The following is a 24849-nucleotide window of genomic DNA, read 5'->3' on the forward strand; positions in this document are numbered from 1 at the left end:
ACCTTGAAGATCACCGGGACCGGTTTGGCTCAGTGGATAGAGCGTCGGCCTGCGGACTGAGGGGTCCCGGGTTCAATTCCGGTCAAGGGTATGTACCTTGGTTGCGAGCCCATCCCCAGTGGGGAGTGTGCAAGAGGCAGCTGGTCGATGTTTCTCTCTCATCGACGTTTCTAACTCTCTGTCTCTCTCAATTCCTCTCTGTGTAAAATCAATAAAATATATTTTTTAAAATAAATAATTAATTAATTTAAAAATCTTTAAAAAAAAAACCTTGAAGATCAACCACAATATTGTAACTCCACAATTACTGCTATTATATAAATTTACCTGAAGAAAGTCCATGAAATATCAGATTGTCACTACAAAAAAAGTCTGGTAGAAATCCTTAAGTTACCCCCTTTCAACTGGGACATAAGCAGTAAAGAACATTACTGAAAGCTGGGCAGCAAGTAGGTAGGCCGACAGTTTCTTTCCATTAAATACCGATCAGGCAGCTGAAAGCAGTTTCCTTTTTAATTAGAGTCGTTTCCTGATTAATTAGTCCCAGAACCCTTAATGCAAGAATACACTGTGCCACTGGGACGAACAACAATTCTCCTTAGGCTACAGTCTCATCTTTTCCTGAGAATCAGCACAATCTGCTTTCTATTCAGAAAGGGTCTTTCCACACAAGTTGGTTGGAAAACTGTAGGTCAATATTATCATCAACCCCAACAGGAAAAAAAGAGTAAATTACCTAGGGAAACTCCTTCAATTCTTAATTTAAGGTTCTGCTATAGTTTTCTACTTGATTTTTAAATAATATGTAATAGAAATCAATTTTCCTGTTGACTGCATGATCAGCTGTAAAGGACTGAACAGTACAGAAATTTTGTAAACATATCCAATTCACACTTCAGCTTTGAAACCTTCAAAGTAAAGATCTGAGATCTATAGAAAGTAAAGAAAGCTATAGAGACTCTGATTAAATAATTTCTATGAAGAGATGGAACCTTACTTACTAGAGAACCTAAGTACCAACTAGATAGATGGGTAGAAAAGTTAAGATAAGCTTTCAACTAAAAATTGCCATCGATGTATATAAAAGCCTAAGTGACTATTCAACCTTCTGATCAGTAGTTATGATGCACAATGACCAGGCAGATGCTCAACACACAGGCATGAAAACATGGAACAGACTAATGAATCTGAAAAGGAAGAGAGGGAGGGAAAGGGTGGGAAGAGATTAACCAAATATCTTACATGCATACTAGTGGCCCAGTGCATGAATTAGTGTTCCAGTGGGTCCCTTGGCCTGGCCTGTGGGAACTGAGCCAAAACCAGCTCTCTGACATCTCCCAAGGGGTCCCAGATTATGAGATGGCACAGGCCAGACTGAGGGACCCCACTGGTGCACGAATCTGTGCACCAGGCCTCTAGTTATAAATAAAGTAAAATAAAAGTTGGCATTATACTTTTCAAAAAAGAACTCAGTATTTAGAGTTGAAAGGAATTGCTCCTTTTTACATCATTTTTGCTGGTATCAAGGTAAAAGTCATCTATTAAAATATTAAGTAGTTTTCATAAATGTGACAGAGATCAGCTTTGTAAAGGGTAGAAGTGATTGAGTTGTTCTGACAGTAGTAACAAGTAAAGTTCTCTCTTATAGAGAAGTAAGTATGCATAGCCACAATATTCCAATTCAGGAATAAAAACATTTTGAGCAACTTTTACCTAGTGTATTCATTATTCATTAGAAATAAAAAGTTAGACTCTATTATACACATAATAGAAACATTTCTGGGGGAAAAAACTGATTATGAATCTAGAAAAAGTAAAGATTTAACATAAAGAAAAAAGGAACCAAATAAGAACCAAAACTGTTATGGTACAACTATTTCTTTAAAAGTATGACTTACCAAATTAATTACAATGCTTAGTTTGAAACTATGGAATTAATATTAATTAAATCAAAAGGCAGATTATGGAATAAAGCTTTAATGTCTGGAAAAAAAAATGCATCATCAATAATACCCCTTAACATGGTATTTATTTAATACCCTTAACATGGTATTTATTTAATAACTTCTTAAAGAAATTCAAGACATTTCACAAAGGAACTACATTATTCTATGGCTAACAATACCTTAAATTTACTCATTGATCATCATTTTGTTTTTTTTCCACCTGCTTATTTTTCTATTTGATGTAAAAAGGAAGTAGAAACTTGGATGTATCAAATTTATAATAGGAGACATACTACACATAATATTTTGGGATCTTTAAGTATACACATTAACAATTATATATCTTCTTCAAAAGCTCTAAAGAAGTAATTCTCTTATAATGAAAAAATTAAAAAGACAACTTTCAAGAAAAAAAAGAGAAAGAACACATTGACATGGATAACAGTATGGTGATTGCAGGGTGGAAGAATGGTAGGTGGAGATGGAAAGTGGTATAGGGGGGATAAATGGTGATGAAAAAATTAAAAATAAGAAGAATAACCATACTTTCAATGCCTACTCTTGAAGGGTGGTCCCTAAGAGCTACTCATTAAATGTGATGAAAATCTTAAGAGTTGGCCCAGCCAGTGTGGCTCACTGAGCAACGTCCAATGCACCAAGAGGTCACTGGTTCAATTCCCAATCAGGTCACGTGCCTGGGTTGCGGGCTTGATCCCCAGCAGGGACGTGCAGGAGGCAGCCATTCAATCATGGATGTTTCTATCTCTCTCTCCCTCTCTCCTCCCTCTCTTTAACTCTTGGAAGGAAGGAAAAAAGGAAGGAAGGAAGGGAGGGAGGGAGGGAGGGAGGGAGGGAGGGAGGGAGGGAAGGAAGGAAGATTAATAAAAACATTTTTAAAGCGCTTAAATCATGGAGCACTGCCCTGTAGAGTTTAATTCATTTAATTATTCAATAGATATTTATTAAGGACTAGTGCCAGGCCCTGCGGATACAAAGTAAAACAAAATGACAGCCTCTCTAAGATGACACAGTCTCTTATCTTGTCAGTTTAAAAATCAACTAACAGCCATAAAACTAAAAGGCAGCCTAATCTGAGAAAATCACAGGGAACATGAAACCAAACACATATAACAATCAATAAAAACCACTTTTTAGAGCTCTGTTTAAAAAGGAAGGCAGATATAAAGGAAGATATGATGAAGAGACAAAGACATACAAACCATAAAGAGACACAAACCAAGGAAGAGAAGATACTAAGAGATTCATGATGTAATTAAGCAAGAAGCTGCAAAATGAAACTGGTACCAAAACATGAGCAGTACTATGTAACACACTGGTGTAGGGTGACTTTAGGTACTAGCCTCATAGGTATCTGCTTAGCACGAGTTAGTGGTAAACATATCTAAACATAAATTTCTGTGGAAAAGTAAATCAAAGCCAAAGCAAAAACACTCATCATACCATATTATGCCATCTATCTATGTATATAAAAGGCTAAGTGACCATCCAACCATCTGACCGGCCAGTAGCTATGACATGCACTGACCAACAGGGGGAGATGCTCAACACAGGAGCTGCCAAACTTGCAGTCACTTGACAGCAGTGGTTCTAGGGTGATGCACCCGGAACCAGAGAGGAGGGAGCCTGATTCCACTCTCTCACAATCTGGGACCCCTTGGGGGATGTCAGAGAGCCGGTTTCAGCCAAATTCCCGCAGGCCAGGCCAAGGCACCTTACCTGCTGGAGGGTCCTCACTCTGCAGATGCCCCAGGTGCAGCCAGCCTGGGAGGGACCGCTGGAGGTTGGCTCCAAAGTGTGTCTAGCCCGTCTCATGTAGTCCTGTCCCCCTGGCACCTTCTAATTAATTTCCTTTCAATGTACCCAAATCTGGGGCACTAAAACAATATAAATATGAATGCTCTAGAAATATGTGCTAAAATGATCAGTAAAGTTATTATGAAGTTGGGATCCAGGAGTCACACTGTAATCCCAGGCTCCTGAAAATTTCTGAGATTTAAGAAGAATATAACTGCTTTCTTCTTATCCTTGTCTATGGCTATAAATATAGCTTTTAAGCCACTGAATCATCTATGCTCAACAATCACCCAAAAATCTTTCAAAACAGAGTACTCCTACTCTAATCCCATCATATGAAAATGAAGGTAACATTAGGAAATCATCATTTCAATTTACCTCAAAACTACTAACTTTGTTTAAAGGATAATGAAACTAACATTTGTTATGAGAAACAGAACATTATCACTTCAGTGTATGAAAATAATTAAGGATATATTTTTACATGGTTGCAGAAACATGTCAGTACTGGAGGAAAACTTTTAGTTCTCAGATTCACATTTAGTTCTAGTTACATGCAGGTGTCAGTATCGTATGATAGAAGATGAAAGAGCTCAAGGGATAAGGACTGAGAAAATTTTATTAAAATTCTACTGTGAAAAAATAATAATATGCAAAGATATAGTTATGTGGTAAGAAACCACCACCCTTATTACACAAGAAAAGAGAAAATAAAAGGTACATGTTCTTTTAAAATTTCTTTCAATAACTCTTACTTTCCTTTAATAAAGAACTTCTGGTATATCTACATGTTCAAGGTATTTACATTCCAACATAGTGAATGCTCTTTATTCTCCTTGCCCACCTTATTTTTTTAATTAATAAATTTTAAAGAACTCTAAATCTTCTGGAGAAATTTTTGTAAATTTTATGGCTGCAACAGTACAAGAGACCATGGATTTTATACATCCCAATGGTACAGACCCAGCTGGAATAACCCCATTCTATCAAAAAGCTCATTTCCTCAACTAGATGAGGTGATGACAGACTAGAGCAGCATGTAATTAGGCAATGCCCTGCCTCTCAATGAAATCTAGTGTTGAGCATTGGTTGATTAACATACTGCAGTGAATTTAAAAAAAAAAAATAAACCTTGTAAAGAAAAAGCAGGCATCTACCTGTCTAAATGATGTTCAGAGTTTAACTTGGTTGCAAAAGCTTATCAAATAAAAAATACATAATTGACACCATATTTTCACTTTTCAATTATATATGCATCTAACTTATTTGATCATAAGAGCAGTACCAATTTAAGCATTTCCTCTTGAGATTGTCCATAACTATAATTATAGTACATTCTAACAAAGTAGAGTAAAAATGGTTCTTTAGCCACTTGTTTTATTAAAAGCCATCTGCTACAATAACACATTGGAAGACAGAGAGAAGACAGGCAGTACCAATAATCTGACTAGGATAAACACGGGAAGCTTTATCTGTTCATACAATGCTCAACAAACCAGAGACTTGCAGAATCTTAAAATGGTTGGGATTTTATTTATATTCCAAAAAGATTTTTGCATCAACTGCCAAAGTAAAATTGGCAATTATTGCCCTTTTTGCTCTCTGATAGAGTTTCGAGCACATGCTCTCTGCAATTTATAAACTTGGCCCTCTTCTTTGCAAGTTTATACTGTTTTATATTTAGCCAATAGAGGGTATTTTTCAGTTCACTGATTTTAAAAACTAATATGCATCACCATCCTAGCACAGAATTTAAATACAGGTACTCAAACATTTATTGAGTAGACATTATAATACTTGACAAAACTTTATTACATCAATCCTAGGTTATCAATTAAATATTCTCACATCATACCTTTTTTGATACATGTATTCTGCAGTTCTTCATTTCATATGTTTATTCTAACAAGAATAAACCTGTATTACATTCTTCCCATTTAGCAAGGGACAAGCACTGATCCGTGGACAGTGGATGTAGTTGGATAATTGGGGTGGGAGTGAAGGAAGGAAAGATTTCACTTTCTACGACTCCCTGGATAATCCAACCAAGTCACTCACTGACAGGTGAGTCATTACATAACGCCCCCTTACAATGCACTCCCTCTCCTAGGCTGCTCAGACATATTTAATTCCCACCTGGCTCACCCAAGCAGAGCTGCCACTTCTTCATCTATATTCCACACACATGATTAAAATATCTATTATTCCCTATATCAGAATATACTCGACCTATCTGTGTACAGCGGGCTTCCTCCAAAGCTATGAACTCTTTTCATCTACCTAGCCCTAGAAACCATAGAGAGTGCAGTCATAAAAGGTGCTCAATAAAAATTCTGGGGACAGGTTAGAAGGGGTTTAGGTGGGGGAAAGGGGACATATGTAATATGTTCAAACAATAAAGATTTATTTTTTTAAAAGAGTTACTGAATAAATGAGTGTGTTAACAAATGAATGAAATTAATGACTGCCTTGCAATTTTGATTATATCAGACAGTCATTAGGAGTGACTTTTAGAGAATATCATTTGACTTTATAATATACTTGAATATGCATGACCACTAAAATAATAACTCGTTAAATCACTACAAAAAAAAGTCAAGTTTTAGAATTCAAATATTACATGATATATACTAGCCAGAAAAAAAGACACACAAGAAAAGACAAATCTGACACTTCATGCTTCTATTAAAAAGATTCTTCTCCATCCCATCAGCTGTTATTCACATCATGGGTTCTTATGAAAATCATGTGACTGGAAGTTGTCACACATATTAAAGTAGAAGTCTACACTAACACCATAGCCATTGTCACTATTAATATGTTCATGATATAATATCATATTAGTAAAAATAGTAGAAGCTAATCTTAAATACTTCCTACATGCCAAGCACTGTCTCATTTTATTCAATTCCCACAACAATCTCATCGTTTGCTTTACAAATGATGAAACTGAGGCTTAGAAAATTGGGATAGCTTCTCAACATCACAAATTAATATGTGGTTAGAGTGAGACTCAAATCCAGGAGGAAAGGTTGGTGCCCACTCTAGAGGGTGGCCGTGGCTTCAAATTCTAAGCTCAGCTCCTTACTTACTAGCTTGGGACCTTGGGCACATTCCTTACGTGGTGCTTGGTATATACGGTAAAACTTTTATCATATATGAGCATACACTGTAGTGTCAGGAGTTCGTAAATAATATTTTAATTTTTCCCCCAAAGTCTGAAATCTTGAAAGGTATGAATTAACAAAGCTTCTAGCTGCTACCCCGTAAGCAGCCATTAAATGTAATTTGTTATTTATATGAAAAAGGGATCTGACATCCAGAATTATCTTCTTTGCACATTTTTGCTCAGATAGCCCAATCAATAAAAGCTTTTCTAAGCATAAACTTCTAATATATGTCTATTTCTTTCAATATTTATTTTTATTACACACCAATACTACTGTATTATACTATTTTTTTAACATTGTCTACAAATTCTCTGCAACTATTTGTACAAATTTAACCATATTTGAAATTCCTGATTTCAGATTTTTAAGTAAGAAGACATAAAGAGATTTTATAATAACACACATGTAGTTTTCAGTGGCAAAATCACAAAGTGGTATTTAAATTGCCAAATATGTCAAATGCCATTGTCTATAATGAGTTTATTTCCACAGCATGTACTCTGTCATCCATCATCATAACATTATTTCTTACTTGAAGGGATATATCAGTGTTTTTTAAACATCTTGCTATTAACATCATGTGACAGCAACTTTTCAAAGCGTTCATCTATCCTATGAGTTAAGGTTAAATTAAAACTAAATAACATATAAACCCACATAATCAAGCACATGAAAACTGTAAAAAACTGTAATATTCTGAAAGTGAACATATGAGTGTCAGCACCACTGCTATTCAGCTCCAAGCTGTGCAAACCCCTTCTTCTTTCAGACCACTCCTGAACCACATGGGACAAGTGGCCGTTGGGCCCAAGAACCTAGTGAGATCTCAGTACCACAGCACAGCAAATATCAGCATAGCAAGTACCAATACAGCTTCATATCCTTGTATGTTTGTATTTGAAAAAATATATAAATGAAACTTTAGACATTGTCCCCATGGATCATGCACATGCCACTGTAGAAAACATTAATCATAAAAGATGGTTTAAAATCTGAATTTAGCGGTGACTGAATGTCCTACCTAGATACTCAAAAATATTTGTGGAAGGGAGGGGGCAAAGAAGGAAAGAAGTGAAGAAGGAATTAGAGGAGTTAAGGAATTATAAAAGTTGATAAATCCTGAGGAACAATGTCTTGGTTATAAAAAAAAAATCACATTTATGAATTAAAAATTTTTTAAAGTTGCTATTATTTTAAAATCTACGTTTTAGAGCAGATGAAGAAATTAGGATCTGAGACCTACAAAGACAGTCTAGGATTGAGAATGACTTTTACCATGTTCTAAAATCAGCCTTTTAGACCTAAGCAAAAGAATCTACATTGAATCTAGGGGCTCTGATGTGGGCAGCTGCCTACATCATTGAAGCGCAAGATTCCTGAGGCACAGAAGACCTTTTAATCTCACTTTAAGTTAATTTGATTTTAAATCTATACTAGAAGCCAAGTATATTGTGAACAAGAATAACTATTACATAAATCTTAAACAACAAAAAAAAGGGGTTACTTTATTTCACTTAAAATATAAATATATTCCAATTTAGTAAATAGTTATTATAAAGTCACTCACAGGAAAAAATGAAAGCCAAGGCATAAAGTGTTCACAGCTGACTGTGGTGTATTATTTCCACTATCCAGCAAGGGTTCCAAACAAAAGGCAGAATTATTCACTGTACCCCATCAATAGCATTTTGAAATAGGTCCAAAGCATTATTAGATTTACGATTTAAATGTTGTCCAGGAGCATAACATGAAAATAGCTTCTTACCTTTGTGATGAGAACTCGGTATATATCCAGCATTGCCTGGTTGTCATGACAGCCTGCTAACAACTGCCATACCTCTGCCCTCAGAGCTTCAGGGACGCCACTCTTCACCAGCGGGTACAGTCCTTTCGGTCGTGCACCAAGGTTATTGTGCCTGAAAAAAACAAGAAAATAAAACATTCATACACCCCTCACCACTGCTGAACTGCTGTTGTTATGAAAAGTATGTTGATGAGTTTACATAAAGTATAAGCCTGAGTCAAGAGAGTATGGGGAAGAGCATGAGGTAATGATCGAGTTTAAGCTCTGTGATGTCTTTGACTATGTTCCTTGATCTTATCTTCTTTATTGAACCACCTTATTCTACCATCAAGGAAAGGTTTTTTTCTTCCTCTCATTTACAAACATAATAGGCTTAACACTTTGGTTAGGAATTTGACAAACCTAGTCTCCAGATTTTATAATGAAGTCATAAACCTTCCAACCCTTGGATCTATAAATACACCTCTTCAAATTAACTCAAGAGTCTCTTAGGATATGTACAGGAGATCATGATTTAAAAAAAAACACATTCATTTGACTCTTAAGATAAAAGTAGTTTAATTGTTCTTATACTTTATTGTACATTTTTAAAAAAACTTTTCTATAGTTTCTTCTGGACTACCTGCCTACACATAATCTGATATGTATACTCAATTTAAAAATAATGGTTTCCATCTGCCTACCCTGACATGGCAGAATCTTTGCATTGGCAAGATTATTTATTTTATTAGTATATGACATCATGATTATCTTTTTTAAAAACTTAATTATAATAAATATAAACAGAGTGCCTTTTTTGATAGTTCCAGATTAAAAAATCCAAAAATGTAAAGTAATATAGTCAGAAAGAATAAAACAGACTGAGTTCTAGTTTATAATCAGTGATGAAATGAGTATTTCTAAACTCTACAGCCCCTTTTTGTGGTAACTCATGGTAGAGAAAGAAAATGGAACCCTTTAATAATGCTATCTATGTGTGTTGGCATAGAGCATAAAACTGACTGCTCTGAGCAATGTTATGCCTGGAGAAATAATAAGGAAAATATGTCTTTCAAAAGTAAGTTATATAAGACCATACTGGGGAAGACCTAGATAAACTATCCAGCAAGGGTTAGATAAACATAAAGAGTGTTTCTGAATTTTATTTTAACTTTTATGCTTTTAAAAATTCATTAAAATGTTAAGATATATGAACACATATTTTAATACAATAAATTATCTCTATATATAAAGATGTAATATGCTAATAGGTCCTAATGGTGTCCCAGTCATGATTGGTCAACAAGCTGGAGCTGGTGGGCATGGATGGGAGCGGAAGTCTTGCCCAGCACTATCTTCACACTGTCTTGGAGGCAGAGGCCGCTCCCAACGGAGGTACATTCAGGCAGGAGCTGGTGGGTGGGGACACAGATAGAGGGGCCTGGCCGAGCTGCGATGCACAGCTTGAGAAAGCCCAGAGTGGACTCAGACATTTTTTCCTGGTGAAGGGACTGAAGTCTGTGTTCATGAAAACACCTTGGCAGCTGCGGCAGCTGGCAATGGCAGCAGCAGCAAGGTGATGGGGGCGGTGCCTTCCCCTCATCAGCAGTTACCTCCTGCAGAGGGAGGCCAGACTGCAGCTTAGGCCTGATTCTGTAGGACATCCCCTGATGGCTCCCAGATTGTGAGAGGGGGCAGGTTGAACTGAGGGACCCTCTCACTCCCAGTGCACAAATTTCATGCACTGGGCCCTTAGTATAATATAAAATCTAACTAACTCAACATCAATTATGTAAAAATTTTCATTAAGAAAAATAAATTTTTACCATCTTCCTAGCAATTCTCCCCAGGAATACAGGATCTTCTCAGGACAATCCTTAGATACATCACCTGTTCCACTTGAGAGTTCATTATCACTCTCTGCAGAAAAAAACAACACAAAAACAAAAGCAAAAAACATTATGAAAAAATGAATTCAGCAATGCAGCAGAATATAAAATTAACGCCCAGAAAACAATGGCATTTTTTAAATATATTTTATTGCTTTTTTTACAGAGAGGAAGAGAGAGGGATAGAGAGTTAGAAACATCGATGAGAAAGAATCATCAATCAGCTGCCTCTTGCACACCCCCTACTGGGGATGTGCCCACAACCAAGGTACATGCCCTTGACCAAAATCAAACCCGGGACCTTTCAGTCCACAGGTTGACGCTCTATCCACTAGGCCAAACCAGTTTCAGCAACAATGGCATTTTTATACATCAATAATTAATTCTCAGAAATAAAAACAAACAAACACACACAAACACACACACACACACACACACACACACACACACACACAAATCCCATATACCATTGCAACAAAAAAATTAAGATATTTGACCAAGGAGGCAAAAGACCTGTATCCTGAAAACTATAGGACGCTGAAAAAAAGATAGAGGAAGATATAAACAAGTGGAAGAATATACTATATTTATGGATTGGTAGAATTAACAACATTAAAATATCCATACTACCCAAAGCAACCTACAGATTCAAGGCAAGCCCTATTAAAATACCAACAGCATATTTCATAGATCTAGAATAAGCACTCCAAAAATTTATGTGGAACCAAAAAAGATCCCAAATAGCCACAGCAATCTTGAGAAAGAACAACAAAGTTGGAGGAATCTCAATACCAGATATCAAGTTATACTACAAAGCTACTGTCCTCAAAACAGCCTGGTACTGGCACATCAACAGGAATGTGGATCAACAGAACAGTGACCCCAGAAATCAACCCAAGCCATTATACTCAATTAATATTTGACAAAGGAGCCAAGAGCATACAACGGAGTCAAGACAGTCTCTTCAATAAATGGTGTGGGGAAAACTGGACAGGTGCAAGCAAAAAAAATAAAACTAGACTACCAACTTATACCATACACAAGAGTAAACTCAAAATGGATAAAAGACTTAAATGTAAGTCATGAAATCATAAAAATCTTAGAAGAAACCATAGGCAGCAAAATCTCAGACATTTCTTGTAGCAATATATTTACAGCTACATCTCGTAGGTCCAAGGAAACTGAGAAAATAAATGAAAATACATAAAAAATAAAAAATAAATGGAATTCCCATTTGAACCAGTGATCCCACTTCTAGGAATATACACTAAGAAACCTGAAACACCAAAAAGTAAGAATGCATACACCCCTATGTTCATAGCAGCACAATTTACAATAGCTAAGATTTGGAAACAACCCAAGTGCCCATTAGCAGATGAGCAGATAAAAAAGCTGTAGTACATCTACAATGGAACACTACACAGCTGTAAAAAAGAAAGAACTCTTACCATTTGCAACAACATGGATGGACCTGGAGAGTATTATGCTAAGTGAAATAAGCCAGTGAGAGAAAAATAATTATCACATGATCTCACTCATGTGGAATCTAATGAACAAAATAAACTGATGAATAAAATAGAACCAGAGACATAGAAGCATAGAACAGACTGACAGATTTCAGAGGAAAGGAAGGGGTTGGGAGATGGTGGAAGTGATTAACTGAGAAATTTATATGCATGTATGCATAACCCATGGACTCAGACAACAGAGAGGTGAAGGCCTAGAAGGGGCAGGTAGAGGGTGGAGGGGTCAATGGAAAAAAAAACACAAAAACAAAGGGACATCTGTAATACTTTCAACAGTATATAGATAAATTTAAAATAAATAAATAAAATCTATATGCCACACACTATTCTAAGTTTTGCAGGCATTATCTCATTTCATCCTTTAAACAACCTAATGCGGTAGTCACTACTAGTTTGCCCACTTAGAAGATGAAAAAACTGAAGGCACGAAGAGATTAAGTAACTTGCCTGTGGTTACCCTGCTAATAGAGGGATAGGATTACATCTCAGTTTGAATCCAGAGTCTAACACTACCTCTCCATATAATTTTTCCTACCACATTTCTAAAGGAGGCTGGGCTTGGCATTAGCAGGTACCAGTCTGTGCCAAGTGCCAACATCTAGTACATGCTGGAGCCAAAGCCGAGAATGGAAAAGCCAGGCCAAACTAAGTTCCTTTTAGTCAGTTAATATTACACCCTGTTCATATCTTATCAATGCATTTACTACATTTTGCTAAAACTGGCTACTTATGGGTCTTTTTCTTCAACTAGACTATAACATCCTCAAAGAAGAGTCATGTCTTATTTATTTTTGTGTCCATAACACTTGGCCCACTAAAATTTTATTAAACTTTTATAAGTTTGATAAAACCTATTAAGGAACTAACTTGAACTACAGATAGCTTTCTAATGATCTGAGCTGATCCAGGAATCCGCTTAAAAAATAGAAGAATAAATCATTAATGTTTCCTTTATAGGGAACATCCTGAATAGTAACTCTACATTTTTCAAAGTCTGTAGTACAGACTCTTCAAACAGAGAACACTGGCAAGTGTCAAGTATCCTCTTGGTTTTCACTGTGACTAGAGAAGCTCCATTTCCTCTGCATATTTATTAGATAAATGGTGGCAAAATGAAATTGTATTGCCCAAGTCAAAAAGCACCAAAACCAGTTTGGCTCAGTGAATAGAGCGTCAGCCTGCAGACTGAAGGGTCCCAGGTTCAATTCCAGTCAAGGGCACGTACCTTGGTTGCGGGCACATTCCCAGTGGGAGATGTGCAGGAGGCAGCTAATCGATGTTTCTCTCTCACCGATGTTTCTAACTTTCTATCCTTCTCCCTTCCTCTCTGTGAAAAATCAATAAATATATATATTTTTTTTTAATTTTAAATGTCAAAAAGCCTTTCATACATCCACATGTGGATGGAAGGCCAAAGAATCTCAGCATAAGTGATCTATAACCAGTATCTCTCCCTCTCTATCATTCACATATGTAGACTATTCTTATGAATTATATTCTTCAATGTGCACAGTGAATTCTCAACTAAGGACATACCCTCTGAAGTAACAATGCACTCCCACATATTGAGAATTGCTGTTCTACATGTTATTCCAATTTGAAAAGCTCTCATAATCTGATATATTAATATCCTATGAGTACATTTATAACTTAGAATATATTCCTTTCCTTTTAAAAAAAAAATGTGATAAAATTCAACATACAAAAAGTGACTTACATGAAGGTCAGCTACTCCACTGAATTCAAACCACAATCCATACTTCTATTCTTAGCCCTAAAATATGGCTGCTAGTCACAGTGAAAGGAAAGGCAATATGTTGCATCATTCTATGATTTGGGTTTATTGTTTTACTTATGCAAAGTATCAAACTCTTTTTAAGAAAAGAACTAAGAATGAAACTCAAGTTTTCTTACACAGTTTTAACCCCTCAACTGAATAACATGACCATTATAAATGTTCAATAGAAATTTTACTTTGTGTAGCCTTCAAGGGAATCCAAATTCTAACCACTGGAATTCAACCTGTTTTCCTCTGAGTGTCTGTACCTCTAACATCTTAAATTTATTTTATTTTACTTATTTCCAGATCGTAAGCTCTTAAAGACTGGAACTGTTCTTAAGCATACAATATCTGCTGCTTGTATATGACAAGCAGCAGAAGACTCAAAGGTCTCTTCTAATTCAAAGATTCACTAAAAATTGCAGAAGTGGTTTAGCTTAGGGACTTAGTTTCTCAGTAAAAAAAAAAAAAAAAAAAAAAAAAAAAAAAAAAAGGCCTGCTTTGTACTTTGTTAATTCTAATAAAACAAGAATAAACTATTTCTCATACTAAAAAAAAAAATAAAAAGGAAATATGCAGCGGTATCACCATCACCAGAATGTGTACATGACCAGCACAGTGGTCACTACCATCTTCTAGTCTGAATCCTAATCACTAAGTTGGCAGCGGAAGTGGGTTAGGGGGTCAGCATGCAAGTGCTCCTAGACACAAGGGTTCTGAACTTCGCAGGCCACCTACCTGTGCCTATGGGACTAAAGTCCAGAGGACGTACTTCACAACACAGAGAACAGCTACAAAATGTTGATGATAGTCCCAAACATGTACATGTTGAATAAAAGTTAACCCCAGTTATTACTATTAACACGTCATAGCAGCAGTCTACAAGGCCTATCACAAAAATAAGTTCCAAGGTCTATATGCTTCTAGGCACCTTCTAAACCTTACCACCACTGACAAAGTGTAGGGTCTCCATATTTCACTAGAGGTCAGTGTCCGGAATATTTACATTTCTTCAGTCAGATGAAGCATGATTAAGATGTCTTAATCTAGCATAAGTACCTGTGATTCGACTTACAACCATCATGCCAAGAAAAGTAGGTCCTAGTCAAAGAGGAAGCAGGCCTGAGTGACCACAGTGTGACAGAGAAGGCACCGGTGAACTTCTAGGAGGAGGGGAGAGAATTCTAAAGGAAGGTAAATTCCCTCCCCTCAAATTAGGGTTATTTCTGATTTTCTAGGAGTTTTGATCTGTATATGCATGGTATGCTGGGATCCCAAAACATTATACACCTCCTAACAGTTAAAAATCCAGAAGGTGGGGGTCTGAGTGGAAAGGAGGAGTGACTCCCGTCCCCCACACTACTGCGAAAGCAATGCTCACTGTCTTCCTGACGCCCCTTTAGACTAACATGCAGGCAGATGTACAAACCTAATGAGATGTGTAGAATTTAACTGTAGGTATTATATTATGAAGTATTAAATCTCTGATAGGAAGAGCAATATAAATGAGCTTTAATAGTCATATAGGCACTTACAAAATTAAAATTAATATTTGCTACCTAACAAACATATAAAAAATGCTCAACCTCACTTTGTAATCAGGGAAATTAAAATAAAATGAGACACTACTTGTCCCTAATCAGAGTGGTAAAGCTTTAAAAGGCTGATAATATCTGCTGTTTGTGAAGGCACAAAGGAGAGCGGGTGCGGAGCGGGCATACATTTGCAGTCTTTCTAGAGAGCAATTTAGTCATCCCATCAACAACCAGATCGGGCACAGCTCAGGAGATCAATCTAGATATCCGTGTGTGCGCGTCGGAGTATATGCACAAGGAAACCTATTCTTTACAATATTTGCTATAGCAAGAAAGAAAAATGGAAATTGCTCCTAAAACCCTCAAAGGAGAAATGGAAACGTAAATTAAGCTATCAATATATTCATGCCAAAGACTACTAGTAGTAGTATATGCAATTAGAAGGAGTGAGAAATCATTTAATGAAGTGTACACAGTAAATGGTTTAAGGAAAAAAGCAAGTTACCAAACAGGATATACACAATGTTCCTTTTAGAAATGGATACATATTTCTCCTGAGAATTAGAGTGCATGGACAGAGGGGGTCCATTTTATATTTATTTACATTTTTAAACATTAAGAGAAAGTAGACTCCATATTTTTTGTGTGTTTGTTCTGAGTAATACAATGCTGCTTATCTACCCAAATCATAAATCTGGGACTGGCTTTACAGACAATTTTTCAATAGTTCTGTTAATTTATTTAAATGTCCCAAAGATTTGATTAAATAAATGATTTTCTCAATAAAAAAACATTTTAGTTGATTTGTGTACTTGGAAAAACTGAAATGACAAACCTACCAACAATATTTTCTAGGGAAAACCAGAACATTATTATAAGTTCATTTCAAAGAAAAATTCCCTTGATGTTTTTTATTATATTCTGTTCATCATTTGTCAACAACAATAATTATTTTAAGAATTCCAGTCTGTTTCCAATCAATCTCTTTCTTTTATTAGGCTACTATCTAAAATACTATTGATATGTCATTGTTAATAAAATTTTATCATCTTCTTAGCATAATGGATCTAGACAACCTTTTCAAACACATGCTTTACTAAACCACTTAGTAAAATATAGTTACACATAAAAACGTTAATAGAGAGAGAAATAAAATCAAGTCAATTCTATATAAAAACTGTATGGCATTTAAACAGTTGCATTGACTCTTCAAGTACAAAGGTTACTTACCCATCATTTAAAGGTCAGCCCTACTATCAACAAAGACATTTATAAAACCAAATTAAGCCTTCCAATCTTCAAAAAAAAGAGTCCCTGTATCACTTTATTTATAATACTAGAGATCTGGTGCACAAATTCGTGCACGGGTGGGGTCCCTAGGCCTGGCCAACAATCAGGGCCAATGGGGGCCGGCCAGCAGGGGGGAAGGGGCTGTAGGAGTTGGCTGGCCAGGGGAAGGGGCCAAGGGAGGTTGGCTGTGGGGAGATAGGGAGGAGGGACTGTGGGAGGCTGACTGGCCTAGGGAAGGTTGGCTGTGGAAGCACACTTACCACCAGGGGGCAGCTCCTGTGATGAGGGTTGGCCTCCTGGAGGTCAGTGCGCATCATAGCAACCAGTCATTTGATCATTCGGTCGTTTGGTCATTAAGTCACTTAAGCTTTTATATATATTCTAGTGGCCCAGTACACAAAATCCGTGCACATTAAAAAGGAATTAATTAGAGGAAATATTTTAATATTGCTATTTGCCCTTTCTCTATAACAGAAGTGTCAGAGATAAAAGGAATTTAGTAAAATGTATGTGAAAATAATATATAAATGTATTAATAAATAAACAATAACAAAATGATATAACAACAACAAAGACATGATATTAAAAACAATAAAAATATATGAAAATAACAAAAACATGATATAAAAAAACAACAGTGATGCAAACAATGACTGATAAAGTGATTAAACTTATTCTAATATCTCCCCAAATACCACATTAAGAGTAAAAACACTTTCAGAGTGCTTGACTAATTTCCCTTGTGAAGAATTATTTACAACTTTAACTGTAACATCACGTGCTCTTCCAACTCGAGAGAAAGCAACATATAACTGACCATGTTCGAAGACGGGTTCAGGTAGAAATATTCCTACTCTGTCTAGAGTTTGTCCTTGTGATTTAACGCAAATGTTGGCATCACGGGAAACTGTTGTCGAATTAATTTAAATGGAAGGCCAGTGTCAGATGGGGACAAATCAATTCTTAGAATCAGAACACTATCTCCTTCTGCAGATCCTGTTAATACTTCAGCTTTGATTATGTTAAGTCATAATATTTTGATAATAAATCTTCAACTCAGCGCTGGGCAGGGATGCATGCAGACAGCGCCATGTCCCAGGTCAGGAACACAGGCAGGCAGCTTCACCTCAGCGCTGGGAAGATATGCATGTAGGCAGCGTGATGTTAGCACTAGGCAGGCCTGCACGCGCCTCTGCTGGGGGCAGAAGTCCCCACCCCCATCCCTGTCCACCATCTCCTGCCTGCGTAAGCCTCCATCGGGAGTGGCCTCTGCCTCCTAGGCAGCATGACTTTAGCCCTGGGGAAGTCCCCCCGTCCCCATCCCCACCCGTGTGTGACTGGGACACCTATATGGGACACCATTAGGATCAATTAGCATATTACCTCTTTATATATATAGATAGATTTGAAGCCTGGTGCACAGATTCGTCCCCCAGCCTGGCCTGCAGGAATCAGTGGACCTCTGAGCCACTGCAGTCCAGCCTTTCCACCAGCTCGTCAGACTCCAGCCCACTATCTACATAGATCGTGCACAGCATTAACTGGTGCAGGAAGTGGCAGTGGCCAGGAAGGAGCCCAAGCCCGGGCTGGGCGCTGCACCTCTCCCACTCATCTCGACCCCACTGTGCCTGCCGCTGCCGCCACTGAGGCATGCAGGGGGAGAGTCGGAGGAGAGGCTTGCAGCACTGCAGCTGTGCCCACCAGCCATCAGCCTGGCATCTGGCGCCCATCTGTTAGCTGAGCAGCACTCCTGCTGTGGGAGTGCAATGAGCACCAGGGGGCAGCTCCTGTGTTAAACATCTGCCCCCTGGTGATCAGTGCACATCATAGCTACCAGCTGTTCGACCAGTCATCTGGTTGTCCAATCGCTTAGGCTTTTATATATATAGATGACAGCTTTGTATGTAAATATGTAAGATTTCTATATATTTGAAATATATTTCAATAAGACAAAACAAAAAATCATCAGGTCATGAGATAATTATTTCCCTTAAAAAAGAAATAAAGGAATTGCCAAAACCGGTTTGGCTCAGTGGATAGAGCCTGCGGACTGAAAGGTCCCAAGTTCGATTCCAGTCAAGGGCATGTACCTTGGTTGCAGGCACATCCCTGGTGGGGGGGTGCAGGAGGCAGCTGATTGATGTCTCTCTCATTGATGTTTCTGACTCTCTCTCCCTCTCCCTTCCTCTCTGTAAAAAAATCAATAAAATATATTATTTTTTTTAAAAAGAAATGAAGGAATGAAATTTTATATTATCTTAAAACTTTAAATACCAAAGATTTTTCCCCTTGATTCCAAATTATTCTATGGATTAAATTAAGTTAGGAGAATGGGATTTTACTGAATAGTAAGGAAATTCCATTTCAGTAAAACTTCAAGAATTTCAAATAAAAACAATTTGGTATATAATGTGAACTCTGAATATTGATGAGAAACATGAGCTTTCACCCAAACTTGAGGTAGCACCAGCCTCAGGGCTAATCCAAGATTTTGCATAATATATTTTACTTAATTCAACCTCCCTCTTATCTTCTAATATCCTTTCCTATTTAGCCTTTGTTGATAAGGGAATTACAAAGGCAGCCTTTTAACAATGTCTCTAAGACAAATTATACATTAATCTTAATCTCCATTTTTCAAGAAGTTTGAAGCATGAAGCCTGGCAAGGAAGCATCACATTAGCTGGCAATCAGGAGAATTTGGGGGTTGGAAATGTGAGGAGGCATTTAATCACACTTAAGTTAGAAAGATAAGGAAGGACAGCTGCATGCATACTGGAATGACATGAAAATAGCACTAAGAATGGCCAACAACAACAAATCAACAAACGACAAGTGTTGGCGAGGTTGTGGAGAAAAAGGAACCCTCATGTACTGCTGGTGGGAATGCAGACTGGTGTAACCACTGTGGAGAACAGTGTGGCGTTTCCTCAAAAAAACTGAAAATGGAACTCCCATTTGACCCAGTAATCCCACTCCTAGGAATATATCCCAAGAAACTAGAAACACCAATCAGAAAGGATATATGCACCCCTATGTTCATAGCAGCACAATCTACAATAGCTAGAATCTGGAAACAGCCTAGGTGCCCGTCAGCAGATGATTGGATCCAAAAACTATGGTACATCTACACAATGGAATACTATGCTGCCATAAAAAAGAAGGAATTCTCATCATTTGCAGCAACCTGGATATAACTAGAGAACATCATGCTGAGTGAAATAAGCCAGTCAATGAAAGAGAAATACCACATGGCCTCACTCATTTATGGATATTAAAAAACATTATAAACTGACAAACCAAAAGATAGATATAAAGCAACAAGCAGACTGTAAAATTACAGCGGGGAGAGTAGGGAGATCTGGGGGAGATAAGAGATCAACTGAAGGACTTGTATACATGCATATAAGTACAACTAATGGACACAAAACTCTGGGGAGGGAGGGTATGTAAGGGGGGGGCAATGTTAAAATATGTACACAGATAATAATTTAATAAATAAAAAAATAGGAAAAAAAAGAAAAAAAAAGAAAATAGCACTAAGTAAGAAAGAACTAGAGATAACTTTCTATGGGGTACTGGTTAATTCAAAATTAATTTTCTAACTTCTGAAATGAATATTTTTAACAAATTAGAAAACATATATAAAGGGAAACATGATCCCTTAATTCATATCTATCTATCTATCTATTGATTTTTTACAGTGAGAAAGGGAGAGAGCTAGAGAGTTAAAAACACTGATCAGCTGACTCCTGCACATCTCCTACTAGGATGTGCCCACAACCAAGGTACATACCCTTAACTGGAATGGAACCTGGGACCTTTTAGTCCATAGGCTAATGCTCTATCCACTGAGCCAAACTGGTCAGGGCAATTCTTGATAATGAATCTTTACGTTAATGTTTCAGAAAATATAAATAGTATATCTACAAAGAATTAAATAAACCAAATTTGGCACTAGCATACAAACAAAAATACCAAAATAATAATAATAATAAAAGAATACCAAAAATAACCAAACCTAAAAAAGATTAATAAGCACAAAGAAGCATTTTAAAATAATATTTAACTCTTTTCTAAATGCATATAATATAAAATTTATAACTCATATTTGCTATAGTCACAATCTTATATTTACTATAAAGTTGAAACTTAAATTTTATGTAATATATTTATATTTTTTTAATTTTTGGATAAAATTGTCAAGGTTGATTTTCTTACCAAAAATTCTACGTCATATTAACACTGAAAATCAATCATCCCTGAAAAAGCTTATATAATAATATAAAAACCATATTTATGATAGTAAGATGTACTTTTTCTATTGGATTATCCATTTATGATGGTCTGAATTAAGTACACATTTGGGAGTTGTCGAAACAACCAAGAGTATAGTCGTAGCCTGCAAATTACCAAATTGTTTAGGCATACTTAAATACTAAATGAGAAAGATGGATGTCTATCACGAAACTTATCTGAGGAAACACTAACTCTAGCATGCTTCTCTTTTTTTCTTGCTACTTCTCATATTTCTTTTCAAACATATTTTCTATGAAAAACAAAATCAACTCATGAAACTTGAGATGTTCTAATTAAGATAGTTTCAAAAACCAAGAAAAAAATGCTTGTTTTGTGGGGGTTTTTTAGATAGCATAGCCAAACCAAATACAAAAACAAAAAAATACAAAATATACTAAACATAAAAGGTACAACCAAGAGTAACCCTTATCTATTATTATTGTGAATCTGGTATTTTACAATTAAGCATGTATCCTTAAGGAGGTCATACTGTACTCCCCATCTGTTGCCGTCTTGTAACTTGCTATCCATGTTACAAGTAACTAAATACAGCAGGTCCTCGAATAACATAGCCTTATCGCTCAACATCATTTTGTTATATGTTGATGAGATGCCATAGGAACTCAACTCTCCTTTATAGCAACTAGCCCATGGTAAATTGGTTTCATTATACATCGTTTCGCTTGAAGTCACAAAACCTATCAATGACATTAAGTGAGGACTTACTGTACCAGTCTCAGGTCAACCAACAGAAAGCCAGTTTGAAATTCAGATGAAGCAACACCAGTGTGCCTCAAATTTCAAAAGCAGGAGCCATTCAGAACATGTGGGAGTATATGAGGCTGACAAGGTCATTTAAAAATAATCCCTATAATGGTGCATTGATAGAATTAACTTTCCACTAAGATTCCTTGCATTCAAATTAGTACTCTTTAACACACTTGGTTTTTCTGAACAGCATTTGAAAAATATGCAAAGATACCTTAATCCATTTTATTTTATATCTTTCCCCAAAAATTAAGAGCAATTTTAGTTCTTTTAAATGTATCCCTTTTTAGTTAAATTACAAGCTAAGGCAAGACAATTTAGAGTGACTTGAACTTCCATTTTTGCTTTGACAGGCAAATTGTTGAAAATAATTAAATAAAAGAATATTCCAATCACCCCAGCAGTAAAACATTTCTATGCCACCTCCGGCTCTAACTTTTGATGCTTGCGTTGACAGAAATGTCAATTACAGAACTAATAATAAAGTGTATTGAAAAATGTATGAAACACCTGATCTATAAAAGAATAGGAATATTACTTCCTACTCTGTGATTTTTGTAGTTTTAATATAGGTGATGGCTAATACATATTCAAAAGACAAGGTGATATCTCAAGTGTTGAAAATTTGCTAAGAAAAAAAATGAAAAAATTTGAGAGAAATGTGGTGACTTGCTTTTATTCAGACCATACAGAAGAAGCAGAAATTGAAAACTTTATATATGTTTTTCATAATTTTAAATTCAGAAGTGTTACCCGTGTTTTTTCTGTCTTCTTCACTACTAAATTATTTTGAGACATTATAAAAGGAAAAATATTCATTATTATAATATTTGTTATAACATATATTGTATTTTTAATTTATTTACTAGAGGCCCAGTACACAAAATTTGTGCACTTGGGAAGGGGGGAGGGAAGTCCCTCAGTCTGGCCTGCACCCTCTCACAGTCTGGGAGCCCTCGGAGAATGTCTGACTGGCAGGGAGGCGGGAGAGGCTCCAGCCACCACCGCTGTGCTCACCAGCTGTAAGCCAGGCTGATGAGCACACTGACCACCAGGAGGCAGCTCCTCTGCCCCCTGGTGATCAGTGTGCATCATAGCCATTTGGTCAATTTGCATATTAGCCTTTTATTACTTGTTATAATTAATAGGATTATTTGTTCATTCATTATTATTCATACTATTTACTGAGCAATCAAGATCTCCTTGAGAAGGTAACATCTGAGAAAAGATCAGAAAGAAGGGGGCAGATAAATTGGCAATGTAGGAAAACCAAGAGTTCCAGCCAAGGGAATAGTAAGAGCAACAGCCCAGAAACCTATGTTTGTTGGCAAAATGGCAAAAGGACAAGTGTGGGATTTGTGAGGCAGAGAGAACAAGAAATGAGGTCAGAAAGGAACAAATCAGAGAGCAAGACTGCATATGGCCTTGTAAACCATGATAAAAGAAGTCTGGCTGAAAGAAATGAGAGGCCAACAGAGGGTTTTAAGCAGAACAATGTGATCTGACAAATTTCAAAAGGATGAAATTTGACTGGTATGTGGAACACAGGCATAGGATTGCAGGCAGGAGACCAGTTAGGAGGCACTGCAATAACCCAACACAAGAAATGACAGGCCCAGTGAGAGGCCAGATTCTGGGCTCTGAGAAGTTGCCACTGGCTGACACAGGAAGACTAATAGGCTTCAGCCATCTTCTCCACCTAGAACATGGGTTCTTTCTATAGAATAAAAAAGAAGGAAGCAAAACTACTCAGAAGACAGAATTCTGGAAACACGTATACACTTACTGTAAGACCCAGCCAGTCCACTCCTACATTTTTACCCAAAGCAAATGAAAGCATATATTCGCCAAAGACTTGTACTCAAATATTTATAGCAGCTTTATTCCTAATAGCCAATAGGAACAACCCAATGGTCATTAACTGGTGACGAGATAGTTAAACAAACCATGGTATATCTTTACAATAGGTTACTATTCAGTAGTAAAAAGGAACCAAATACTGACAACATAGATAAATCTCAAAAGTACTATGCTATGTAAAGATATCATATACAAAAGACTGTACTCCATGATTTCTTCTACATGAAATTGTAGGAATGGTAAACGTAGTGGCAGAAAACAGATCACAGTTGTGAGGGATCACAGGTGAGGGGAAAGGATGGACTCTAAATGGTATAAGGGAAACTTTTGTGTGATAGAAAAGTTTTATATTATGACTGCACGGGAAGGGGGGCGTTCCTTGGGAAGGGAGGTCCCTCAGCCCGGCCTGCACCATCTCCAATCCAGGACCCCTTGGGGGATGTCCAACTACTCTCCCGTGCCTGCCTGATCACTCCTAACCGCCTCTGCCTGCTTGCCTGACGGCTCCTAACCGCCTTGCCTGCCTGCGTGATTGCCCCTAACCACCTCTGCCTGCTGGCCTGATTGCCCTTAACTACTCTCCACTGCCAGACTAATCACTCCTAACGGCTCTACCTGCCTGTCTGACTGTCCCTAACTGCCTCTGCCTTGGCCCCCACCACCATGGCTTTGTCTGAAAGGACATCCAGAAGACATCTGGTCTATCCAGTCTAATTAGCATATTACCTTTTATTAGTATAAATTCTGCTGGTGGTTATAAACCACTTGTAAAAATTCAATGAACTATATACACTATAAAGAGTTACATTCCATAGTACATAAATTATATCTTTATAAAGTTTTTTAATGAAACACTTAGAATAATGTCTAGCATATATAAGCATTCAATATTAGCTAAAAAATAACCATTATTTTTATGACAATCCAAGAAAGAAATGGTTTCATAGATAAAAAGAGTGAGAATTTTAAGATGCTTTTTTCAAAATGAGATAAATTCAGAAATTTATTTTTTATAAATCCTATCCTCTTTGCAGATAATATAAGGGCTTAAAGTAAAGATCTGTCATTAAGCTCTAGTTTCTATAAAAAGATTACTTAGCACAGAGTCAAATAGGGCTGACTCTCATGCTAGAGGTTCAGCAGCATCCAGGTATCACACTATTTCAAAAAAGCAAGTGGTAAGTGTTA

At 36.8% G+C, this 24849-nt stretch overlaps 1 protein-coding gene across 13 annotated transcripts in view; it reads right to left on the reverse strand.

The window, feature by feature from the left end:
* Nucleotides 1-24849, reverse strand: part of RABGAP1L (RAB GTPase activating protein 1 like) — a 372936-nt gene that overhangs the window by 281133 nt on the left and 66954 nt on the right. For all 13 annotated transcript variants that reach the window (XR_006741962.1, XR_006741961.1, XM_045583198.1 and 10 more), the window contains 2 exons: nt 10541-10634; nt 8697-8847 (listed from right to left, as the gene is read on the reverse strand). Coding sequence is in view for 11 of the 13 variants with exons in the window: in XM_045583198.1 (XP_045439154.1) it covers nt 8697-8847; nt 10541-10634 (245 nt within the window). In the remaining 2 variants the exon portion in view is untranslated. The remainder of the gene's footprint in view (nt 1-8696; nt 8848-10540; nt 10635-24849) is intronic.

This window comes from Pipistrellus kuhlii, unplaced genomic scaffold (assembly GCF_014108245.1).
Source record: "Pipistrellus kuhlii isolate mPipKuh1 unplaced genomic scaffold, mPipKuh1.p scaffold_m20_p_18, whole genome shotgun sequence".
Classification (NCBI taxonomy): Eukaryota; Metazoa; Chordata; class Mammalia; order Chiroptera; family Vespertilionidae; genus Pipistrellus; species Pipistrellus kuhlii.